Below are 12,277 nucleotides of genomic sequence, written 5' to 3' on the forward strand. Positions count from 1 at the left end.
CCAGACTGAGTCATAGCCCCGTAATAACAGAAATATAGGGATACTTAAAACATGAACTTAACAGTAGGCTGTCATTGTAAATAAGAATTTGTTCTTAACTGACTTGCCTAATGATGGAGTATGTCTAGATTCTAAAATATAATTTATTACATTAATTTTTTCAACGTTAATATATTTTTAATATCTCAAAACACCCCTTTTTAATTTAACTTTGTTTTTTTCATAGACATATTCTTTCTAACCATCTTCAAACAGGTCACATTTCTGGTACTTTTAATGATATGACCCATTTTATACATACAAATAACCAATCACAGCCCTCCTTTAGGATTCAGCAAGTCACCAGGAGAGGGAGTTCCCTTTGAATCCATTTTCCCATTCACTGTAGGTGGTGCTCATAAAACAAAATCACACCTTCATAAATGGCAGAGGGACCACTGGAAATGTGATGTACTTGTAGAGTATATTGTTCCAAACAATATATCATAAAATGAACAACATCAAAAAAAAGAGTAGTTTTATGATATATATTCTAATAATATGTTACATGTTGAATATGTATCAGAATGTAGACGTACTCCATATTTCAGAGCACATTACAAGGTGTATAATGGCACCAAGATGTTGTCCGTGTCATTTACAGTTCCCAGATCATAAGGTCTAAAAAAAAAAGGGCCTACAATTATCATGATTTTCCCCAAAATTGTTTGTGATACACTACACGACCAAAAGTATGTGGACACCTGCTCGTCGAAACATCTCATTCCAAAATCATGGGCATTAATATGGAGTTGGTCCCCCCTTTTCTGCTATAACAGCCTCCACTCTTCTGGGAAGGCATTAATATGGAGTTGGTCCCCCCCTTTGCTGCTATAACAGCCTCCACTCTTCTGGGAAGGCATTAATATGGAGTTGGTCCCCCCCTTTGCTGCTATAACAGCCTCCACTCTTCTGGGAAGGCTTTCCACTGGATGTTGGCACATTGGGACTTACTTCTATTCAGCCACAAGAGCACTAGTGAGGTTGGGCACTGATGTTGGGGCGATTAGGCCTGGGTCGCAGTCGGCGTTCCAATTCATCCCAAAGGAGTTTAATGGGGTTAAGGTCAGGGCTCTGTGCAGGCCAGTCAAGTTCTTCCACACCGATCTCGACAAACCATTTTTGTATGAACCTCGCTTTGTGTACAGGTGCATTGTCATGCTGAAACAGGAAAGGGACTTCCCCAAACTGTTGCCACAAAGTTGGAAGCACAGAATCATCTAGAATGTCATTGTATGTTGTAGCGTTAAGATTTCCCTTCACTGGAACTAAGGGGCCTGAACCATGAAAAACAGCCCCAGACCGTTATTCCTCCTCCACCAAACTTTACAGTTGGCACTATGCATTTGGACAGGTAGTGTTCTCCTGGCATCTGCCAAACCCAGATGGTGAAGCGTGATTCATCACTCCAGAGAATGTGTTTCCACTAATCCAGAGTCCAATGGCCGTGAGCTTTACGTGAAATTGCCACATTCTACGTTCTAAATGTCAGATATTGGATTTATAAAACATACTTTTTTTGTCTCCTGTCCTGGGGTAATTGTGTTTCGTGCAAATGCAATATATTTCTGTGTCCTGTCACTCCAATATGCAGAATGTGCTCTCCCCTGATGTGCTAAACCCTGAGGAGGAAGCTGAGGAGGCCACAGTGTGTCTTAACCCTAACATCTCTCTCTCTTGCTCTGTCTCTCTCTCTCTCTCTCTCTCGCTCTGTGTGTTTCTCCTGTGTCTCTCTCTCTCTCTCTGTGTCTCTTGTCTCTCTCTCTCTGTGTCTCTCCTGTCTCTCTCTTTCTCTCTCTCTCTCTCTCTCTCTCTCTCTCTCTCTCTCTCTCTCTCTGTCTCTCTCTCGCTCTGTCTCTCTCTCTCTCTCTCTCTCTCTCTCTCTCTGTCTCTCTCTCGCTCTCTCTCTCTCTCTCTCGCTCTGTCTCTGTCTCTGTCTCTCTCTCTGTCTCTCTCTCTGTCTCTCTCTCTGTCTGTCTCTCTGTTTCTCTCTCTGTCTCTCTCTCTGTCTGTCTCTCCAGTATGCAGAATGTTCTCTCTCCTCCTGGTCCAGAGAAGGAGGCTGAGGAGGAGGCCACAGCTCAGGATCAGGAGAAAATGATCAACATATCGTATGAACTGGCTGCTGAGGCCTCCAAACGCAGCAAGCTGGTGGCAGGTACAGTACAACACAGTATAACGGTACAGAACAGGATCATAAAGAACAATACAGTTTATTACAACACAGTATAACAGGACAGTTTATTACAACACAGTATAACAATACAGAACAGGATAACATAGAACAATACAGTTTATTACAACACAGTATAACAGGACAGAACAGGATAACATAGAACAATACAGTTTATTACAACACAGTATAACAGGACAGAACAGGATAACATAGAACAATACAGTTTATTACAACACAGTATAACAGGACAGAACAGGATAACATAGAACAATACAGTTTATTACAACACAGTATAACAGGACAGAACAGGATAACATAGAACAATACAGTTTATTACAACACAGTATAACAGGACAGAACAGGATAACATAGAACAATACAGTTTATTACAACACAGTATAACAGGACAGAACAGGATAACATAGAACAATACAGTTTATTACAACACAGTATAACAATACAGAACAGGATAACATAGAACAGTACAGTTTATTACAACACAGTATAACGGTACAGAACAGGATAACATAGAACAATACAGTTTATTACAACACAGTATAACAGGACAGAACAGGATAACATAGAACAATACAGTTTATTACAACACAGTATAACAATACAGAACAGGATAACATAGAACAGTACAGTTTATTACAACACAGTATAACGGTACAGAACAGGATAACATAGAACAATACAGTTTATTACAACACAGTATAACAGGACAGAACAGGATAACATAGAACAATACAGTTTATTACAACACAGTATAACGGTACAGAACAGGATAACATAGAACAATACAGTTTATTACAACACAGTATAACAATACAGAACAGGATAACATAGAACAATACAGTTTATTGCAACACAGTATAACAATACAGAACAGGATAACATAGAACATCTCCTTTGACCACTAGCCATCCTCCGCCCAGCACCCTGCCCTGAACCTCAATCATTGTCGCTAGCCAGCTACCACCCGGTAACTCTACCATGCTCCTTTGAGGCTGCTGCCCTATGTACATAGACATGGAATCACTGGTCACTTTAATAATGTTTACATGCTGTTTTACCCACTTCATATGTATATACTGTATTCGGGTCAACATATATATATATATATAAATATACATGTATTTGAGATTCTTCAAAGTAGCCACCCTTTGCCTTGATGACAGCTTTGCCCACTCTTGGCATTCTCTCAACCAGCTTAGCCTGGAATGCTTTTCCAACAGTCTTGAAGGAGTTCCCATATATGCTGAGCACTTATTGGCTGCTTTTCCTTCACTCTGCAGTCCAACTCATCCCAAACCATCTCAAATGGTTTGAGGTCGGGTGATTGTGGAGGCCAGGTCATCTGATGCAGCACTCCATCACTCTCCTTCTTGGTCAAATAGCCCTTACACAGCCTGGAGGTGTGGTGGTTCATTGTTCTGTTGAAAAACAAATGATAGTCCCACTAAGTGCAAAGCAGATGGGATGGTGTATCACTGCAGAATGCTGTGGTAGCCATGCTGGTTAAGTGTGCCTTAAATTCTAAAAAAAAAATCGCAGACAGTGTCACCAGCAAAGCACCCCCACACCATCACTCCTCCTCCTCCATGCTTCACAGTGGGAACCACACATGCAGAGATCAACTCTGCGTCTCACAAAAACACAGAGGTTAGAACCAAAAATCTCAAATTTGAACTCATCAGACCAAAGGACAGATTTCCACCGGTCTAATATCCATTGCTCATGTTTCTTGCCCCAAGCAAGTCTCTTCTTATTTGGGTCCTTTAGTCGTGTTTTCTTTGCAGCAATTCGATTCACACAGTCTCCTCTGAACAGTTGATGTTGAGATGTGTCTGTTACTTGAACTCTGTGAAGCATTTATTTGGTCTGCAATCTGAGGCTAGTAACTCTAATGAACGTATCCTCTGCAGCAGAGGTAACTCTGGGTCTTCCTTTCCTGTGGCGGTCCTCATGAGAGCCAGTTTCATCATAGCGCTTGATGGGTTTTTGCGACTGCACTTGAAGAAACGTTAAAAGTTCTTGAAATTTTCCGCATTGACTGACCTTCATGTCTTTAAGTAATGATGGACTGTCGTTTCTCTTTGCTTATTTGAGCTGTTCTTGCCATAATATGGACTTAGTCTTTTACCAAATAGTGCTATCTTCTGTATACCACCCCTACCTTGTCACAACGGAACTGATTGGCTCAAACGCATTAAGAAGGAAAGAAAATCCACAAATTAACTTTTAACAAGGCACACCTGTTAATAATTGAAACGCATTCCAGGTGACTACCTGAAGCTGGTTGAGAGAATGCCAAGAGTGTGCAAAGCTGTCATCAAGGCAAAGGGTGGCTACTTTGAAGAATCTCAAATATAACATATATTTAGATTTGTTTAACACTTTTTTGGTGATTACATGATTCTATATGTGTTATTTCATAGTTTTGATGTCTTCACTATTATTCTACAATGTAGATTCTACAATGTAGAATAATATGTGTATGTGACCAATGACATTTGATTTTGAGCTGGTTGCCGAGGCCTCCAGACACAACGTAGAACAGGATGGCAGAATAAAAACACAGCTTAGTAATTTGTCCAGTTTTGGTTCATAATATGCAATCAATTCATGCTGCTTATGTGACTTCATATTTTCTTCAACTAATGTTCTATGCCACAGGATAGAACATAGATTTGTTCACAAGCTTAACATGACATGACATTTATTTGATTTACCTCATTGATTTGCTTTACTTGTTTTGTCATCCACTCATTTTACATTTTTTTAAAGAATGAAATAAGTAATGTAAACAACTTGTTTGTTTTTCCGCTGTGTGTGTGTGTGTGCACGTCTTGTGTCTGTACGTGGTGTGTGTGTGTGACCATGTACGTGGTGTGTGTGTGTGCACGTCTTGTGTCTGTACGTGGTGTGTGTGTGTGTGTGACCATGTACGTGGTGTGTGTGTGTGTGTGGTTTGCAGTGCGCAACTTGTCATCCTCCTCACCTCCTCCTGAGCCCCAACCCTCCTCATCTCCACCTCCTAACACACAGCCACCCCCCCAGCTCACTGATGGCTCCCACTTCATCTGTGTCTAGTAGTAGCAGCAGTAAGTGTGTGTAGGAACGCCCGTAAGAGACTCCTCTCTGTTCAGTCTCTCCTCTGTTCAGTCTCTCCTCTGTTCAGTCTCTCCTCTCTGTTCAGTCTCTCCTCTCTGTTCAGTCTCTCCTCTCTGTTCAGTCTCTCCTCTCTGTTCAGTCTCTCCTCTCTGTTCAGTCTCTCCTCTCTGTTCAGTCTCTCCTCTCTGTTCAGTCTCTCCTCTCTGTTCAGTCTCTCCTCTGTTCAGTTTCTCCTCTCTGTTCAGTCTCTCCTCTCTGTTCAGTCTCAAGCTCACTACATTTTTGACAGAAAACTCAGGCCTGTAAACTCAATGTTTCCAGTTGCTCTTCCTCTCTCGTTCTCTCTCCATCTCCCTCTCTCTTCCTCGCTCTCTGTCTCCTTTTTTAATAATCTCTTTCTTTCCCTCTCTTTTTAGCCCTGGCCTCAATGAAGACCTACACGTGAGAAGACCTCTACCCTAGGACATGACACAACCAGCACAAAACCCAACAAACTGGACTGACTGACAGACTGATGGGCCCGTTAGACCACGCTGTTCAATCTATACCTTACTACAGTATGACATCACATCCTCCTGTGCCATGACGTCAATTCATGTTCCCTTTAACATCACCACCACTTTCCCCTCTTCTCCCCCCTCACCTACTATCCATGGTATCACCCTTCTCCCCCCTCACCTACTCTCCATGGTATCACCCTTCTCCCCCCTCACCTACTATCCATGGTATCACCCTTCTCCCCCCTCACCTACTATCCATGGTATCACCCTTCTCCCCCCTCACCTACTATCCATGGTATCACCCTTCTCCCCCCTCACCTACTATCCATGGTATCACCCTTCTCCCCCCTCACCTACTCTCCATGGTATCACCCTTCTCCCCCCTCACCTACTATCCATGGTATCACCCTTCTCCCCCCTCACCTACTATCCATGGTATCACCCTTCTCCCCCCTCACCTACTATCCATGGTATCACCCTTCTCCCCCCTCACCTACTATCCATGGTATCACCCTTCTCCCCCCTCACCTACTATCCATGATATCACCCTTCTCCCCCCTCACCTACTCTCCATGGTATCACCCTTCTCCCCCCTCACCTACTATCCATGGTATCACCCTTCTCCCCCCTCACCTACTCTCCATGGTATCACCCTTCTCACCCCTCACCTACTCTCCATGATATCACCCTTCTCCCCCCTCACCTACTATCCATGGTATCACCCTTCTCCCCCCTCACCTACTATCCATGGTATCACCCTTCTCCCCCCTCACCTACTATCCATGGTATCACCCTTCTCCCCCCTCACCTACTCTCCATGGTATCACCCTTCTCCCCCCTCACCTACTCTCCATGGTATCACCCTTCTCCCCCCTCACCTACTATCCATGATATCACCCTTCTCACCCCTCACCTACTCTCCATGATATCACCCTTCTCCCCCCTCACCTACTATCCATGGTATCACCCTTCTCCCCCCTCACCTACTATCCATGGTATCACCCTTCTCCCCCCTCACCTACTATCCATGGTATCACCCTTCTCCCCCCTCACCTACTCTCCATGGTATCACCCTTCTCCCCCCTCACCTACTATCCATGATATCACCCTTCTCCCCCCTCACCTACTCTCCATGGTATCACCCTTCTCACCCCTCACCTACTATCCATGATATCACCCTTCTCCCCCCTCACCTACTATCCGTGGTATCACCCTTCTCCCCCCTCACCTACTATCCGTGGTATCACCCTTCTCCCCCCTCACCTACTATCCATGGTATCACCCTTCTCCCCCCTCACCTACTATCCGTGGTATCACCCTTCTCCCCCCTCACCTACTATCCATGGTATCACCCTTCTCCCCCCTCACCTACTATCCATGGTATCACCCTTCTCCCCCCTCACCTACTATCCATGATATCACCCTTCTCCCCCCTCACCTACTCTCCATGGTATCACCCTTCTCCCCCCTCACCTACTATCCATGGTATCACCCTTCTCCCCCCTCACCTACTCTCCATGGTATCACCCTTCTCCCCCCTCACCTACTCTCCATGGTATCACCCTTCTCCCCCCTCACCTACTATCCATGGTATCACCCTTCTCACCCCTCACCTACTCTCCATGTAATCACATTTGATCTTTGCAACAATGAGACAATAGTAAGGCATCGATACTGTTGCTTTTAGAATATAATTAGTTCCATTGCCGTTATTTCTCTAGTTTGTAGTTGGAGTTGATTGTGATTGAATATTGTCTGATGGTTAGGGTGTGTTCAGAGCATAAGGCCTGTATCCTGCTGTGGTGACTCCTTCCTTCCCTTGGGGGGAAAAGACTGGCACGTGTACCTTTACACACAGACACAGTGATGACAGTAACGTTTTCACCGTTCAACAGTTCCACTGTTCAGCTTGGTTTTATAACTATTTTTAGTTCATTTAAGTTTTTGGAAGAAAAAAATATATTTTTTAGTTCACAACACTGCATATTTTAGTAATTCAAATCCAGTGTACAAAACCATTTCTGTTTTATATGTCTAAATATACAAGAGACAAATATAGTTGATTTATAGATTTGAAGAACGTGCCACTTTATTGTTGCAGAGGAGGATGGATGAGATTTGTAATCTTTTTTCTGGTTGGTTGTAATTATATTTATACGTCGGATCTTCTGCAGTTCCCCTTCTGCACCCGAATGTCATCGTATTCCCTATGTAGTGCACTACTTTGTATCAGGGCCTATAGGACTCTGGTCAAAAGGAGTGCACTACTTTGTATCAGGGCCTATAGGACTCTGGTCAAAAGGAGTGCACTACTTTGTATCAAGGCCTATAGGACTCTGGTCAAAAGGAGTGCACTACTTTGTATCAGGGCCTATAGGACTCTGGTCAAAAGGAGTGCACTACTTTGTATCAGGGCCTATAGGACTCTGGTCAAAAGGAGTGCACTACTTTGTATCAGGGCCTATAGGACTCTGGTCAAAAGGAGTGCACTACTTTGTATCAGGGCCTACAGGACTCTGGTCAAAAGGAGTGCACTACTTTGTATCAGGGCCTATAGGACTCTGGTCAAAAGGAGTGCACTACTTTGTATCAGGGCCTATAGAACTCTGGTCAAAAGGAGTGCACTACTTTGTATCAGGGCCTATAGAACTCTGGTCAAAAGGAGTGCACTACGTAGTGAGGAACAGGGTGACGTTCCGGACGCAAACCCTGTCGCACTGTTGTTGCCGACACGTGAATGTTTTGGCTTAAAAAAAAAAAGAGATGCTTCGTTTTAGTTTTTCTATTGCTGAGAAGAGAAGAGATATATTTAAAAATGTTTTCAGACCGAGGTTTGGTTTTTAGAAGTCTATTTTACGACTAGTTGGTTTTGAGGTGTCCTGGGAACAGAAAGACAAAGGGATAGGATAGCACATGTAAAGAGCAATAAGCAGATGGTTTTGTTTAAGGCTGTCTCCCAAATGGCACCCTGCTTCCTATCAAGTGCCCTACTTTTGACCACATCCCCTATGGGCCATGGCACCCTATTCCCTAAATAGCCCTTTGGTCCCTGGTTAAAAGTAGTACACTATATTGGGGAAATGGTGTCATTAGGGACACAAAATAGTTTTAGTGTACAAACTGTAATTACCAAAATTAAGTTCTTTGTGTATATAGTGTACGGTACGCATTGTGTGTTTATCGGGGGTTGGAACCGGTTCAGGGAACAGAACAGAAAACTGGAAAAGAACAACATTTTTCGAGGGAACGAGTACCGAGAACGAAAGTGATCTATTCTGTTCCGGAACAGAACCATTATTTTAAAAGCATGGGAACCGGTTAATAAAATCATTTTATGTTCAGGGCATTTTTTTTCCATTCCCACAAAAAAAAAGCGCAACAAAGCACCTACTGTATGCAAAGCCCTCACCTGTCACTCAGAAACGTATTCCAGTGTCTGTCTTCCTGCCAACTGAAAATCTTTGCCGGTGTGTAGGCTATCTGCCCTTCCCCCTCCCTCCAAAGCATAATCTTAATCTTTTTCTTTTTTTTTACAATTTTATCGATTTTACAGAGTTACAGTTCACATAAGGAAATCAGTCAATTTAAATACCTAAATCTGGATTTCACATGACTGGGAATAAAGATTTTTTTTTTTTTCTCCCTAGCACAAGGTGCACCTGTGTAATGATCATGCTGTTTAATCAGCTTCTTGATATGCCACACCTGTCAGGTGAATGGATTATCTTGGCAACGGATAAATGCTCACTAACAGGGATGTAAACCAATTTGTGCACAAAATATGAGAGAAATATGTTTTTTTGTGAGTATGGACATTTTCTGTGATCTTTTATTTCAGTTCATGAAACATGGGACCAACACTTTACATGTTGCGTTTATATTTTTGTTCAGTGTACATTCTGTAGCAGGCCTGCTCCATAGCAAGCTCCTCTATCCATTGGTGAAGTAATTTAATGTTGAGCTCAATGGAGAAAAAAAATACATTTTGATTTCAGAGGTTTAAAAAGGAACGATATAAAACATAACTTTTTGGGGTTCGAACCGGTTGAGAACTTTATTTTGCTGGTCGGAACAGTGGAAAGGAACGAGAAAAGATAGTGGTTCTGTTCAGAACGATTGGAAAATAATTTAGGTTCCAACCCTCTGGTATAAACTGTACCGCGGTACATTGTGTATTAGTGCTGGGCGATTAGTGCTTTTTGAGGTTGGTTCAGTTAGATTATATGGGGGGACAAATCCGTTTTGGATTTCACTTTCGATTAATTTTTTTAGACATCAAAATGCACTATGCATTATTATGTGGATGGAATCCTGTAACAACACAGAATATAACAAATGAATAAAAGTCCCATGATGTTAGTGACTGCCCATTACTGCTCATCACTTATTAACCATCATTTATTCACATTACTTTAATAAAATATTTAAATTGTTGTGTTTATTACATTAGTTTTATTTGAAGACTTTATTATTTCACTCCAAGTCGTCATCTCTATAGAGCTGCTGTTGCCTGTTGTCTGACAACATCACCATTTTTGTAGTTCTTAAAAGTAAATAAGGCATACTTAATCAAATAAAATAAAAAGTAGAATAGTTTTCCTGTTTCAGGACCTCCTATGCTCTTGCGTGGGCACCAAAGCATGTTATGGGTCTAATCATATAACTACATATAGAATCCCTTTTAATACAATAGCATCTCTGTGGGCCTAGTCGTAAAGACTTTTAAAATGTATTACCTTTTTACTGTGGCATAAACACAACCAGTCATGATAGTTTTTTAAAAATTGGATTTGTCTAACAGTCACTTCAAAGGACTACATTACTAGGCTACTTGTGTAAGTTCATCCACTCGCAACATATTTCCACCCCCCCCCCCCCCCAAACAGGTGAATGGAAAGAGACTTCTGTTACACAAAACACCAAAAAGTCTAATGACATTTGCCGACTGTAATTAGGCCAAGAATTTATGCGGCCACTGCTGTCCGCTCGCTTCTCTGTGTCGGCCACGCATCTCTGCCTTGGCAAAATTCCTGTGTTCTTGTCAAACCGCATTGCATTTTGGAGTGTAAGTTATACTACCCGTTTTCAAGTCTCATTTACACATTTTTTCATGCCTCTGATGTAATGATAAATAGTGGTGTGATAGCGTTTTAATTATCGTGATAGGCTCATGTTTTACCCGGTACTGCATACCCACACTATTTGTTTTGCTGGGACGTCGTACCCTTACTTTCACCCCTGCTTTTATGACTACTGAATAAACGACTATCAATCACTTAGATTATTTATTTTCAGGTAAAGATACGTCGCAAAGCAACTGTTTTCTAATCCCTCTCTGTGTCTGCTCCACACAGACTGGACAAGTAGGCGGGCGCGCAATGGATTATGGTCATTGTAGTTAATTACCACGTTTTCTGCACTAAACTATAGAATATTGGCCTGTTGGAAACTACAACTCCCTACTACAGTACATCGCACAGGTCGGACATTAACTGATTTATCTCTAGAGAAACTGCATAGAGCTCACAGGGGGGGGGGGGGGAGAATGAAGATTTAAAAATGGAATTCAAATAATTGAACCGACGTCAGTCAATTAGTAAAAAAATATATATTTAAAAAAAAAAAAAAAACGTACATTTTGGTTAATCGCTCAGCACTTGTGTATATACTGTACCACAGTACTGTAGTACGCAGTACAGAGAGAAGAGGGTTGGACTGTGTAGGATAATACATCCATAACAGGCTACTACTACATTATATTTAGAGTTGATGATATTACAATATTTATATCCCATTTGTTTTATATGCTGTTAAATAAATGTCATTGTTCTTACACATTGATGTGTGGGTGTGGTGATTGTAAAGAGTGGACTGGCTAGATGCTACTCCATATTAGAAACTAGCAAATATGGTTTTATTGACAATGAGCATAGTATTTCCTCATCCCAAAAGACTTTATATTGGCTCCTAATTGTTGCTGTTAATAAAGTTGTGGGTTGAATATATCCTGCCTAAGTGCTTTTCATGGAGTTATATTCAGTTTGCACACCTATTGTGTGTTTCCAGGTTTATTGAGAAAGAAATAAAACGACAGTATTCATAAAAAGAAAATAATTCCAGCACACTGGTGATCGAGAATGTTCCACATACATCTGAATGAATCTCTCACCAACTCTGATGATCTGGGTAAGATTATATATTTGTGAACGGGTACTAGGTTCTGGGATTTTCATGATATGAGATTATTATAGGTCGCAAATGTAATCGCAAAATGAATACATTTCCGTGAGACAAATGTCGGTTATTGTGTAGTCGATATCTGTAGAATGATAACGCCAGAGATCCAAAGGAAATCCCTGTTCATAACTAAAGCAGTAGCACTGCCATGTGGTCACAGAGTAAAACACGGATCTGTACTGGCCGGCTGCATTGTAACCATTTGCAA

At 41.9% G+C, this 12,277-nt stretch overlaps 1 protein-coding gene across 14 annotated transcripts in view; it reads left to right on the forward strand.

Annotated features, from left to right (window-relative positions):
* The window catches only part of LOC129861971 (pleckstrin homology domain-containing family A member 5-like), a 260,961-nt gene extending 249,294 nt beyond the window's left edge, over window positions 1-11,667 (forward strand). For 13 of the 14 annotated variants that reach the window (XM_055933206.1, XM_055933207.1, XM_055933213.1 and 10 more), the window contains 3 exons: window positions 2,061-2,197; window positions 5,196-5,322; window positions 5,749-11,667. In XM_055933206.1, coding sequence (XP_055789181.1) covers window positions 2,061-2,197; window positions 5,196-5,311 — 253 coding nt within the window. In that variant the 3' untranslated portion in view covers window positions 5,312-5,322; window positions 5,749-11,667. The remainder of the gene's footprint in view (window positions 1-2,060; window positions 2,198-5,195; window positions 5,323-5,748) is intronic. The other variant, XM_055933212.1, reaches the window with a different exon arrangement.
* Window positions 11,668-12,277: the final 610 nt, after the last annotated feature.

This window comes from Salvelinus fontinalis, chromosome 9 (genome assembly GCF_029448725.1).
Source record: "Salvelinus fontinalis isolate EN_2023a chromosome 9, ASM2944872v1, whole genome shotgun sequence".
In the NCBI taxonomy this organism is placed as follows: Eukaryota; Metazoa; Chordata; class Actinopteri; order Salmoniformes; family Salmonidae; genus Salvelinus; species Salvelinus fontinalis.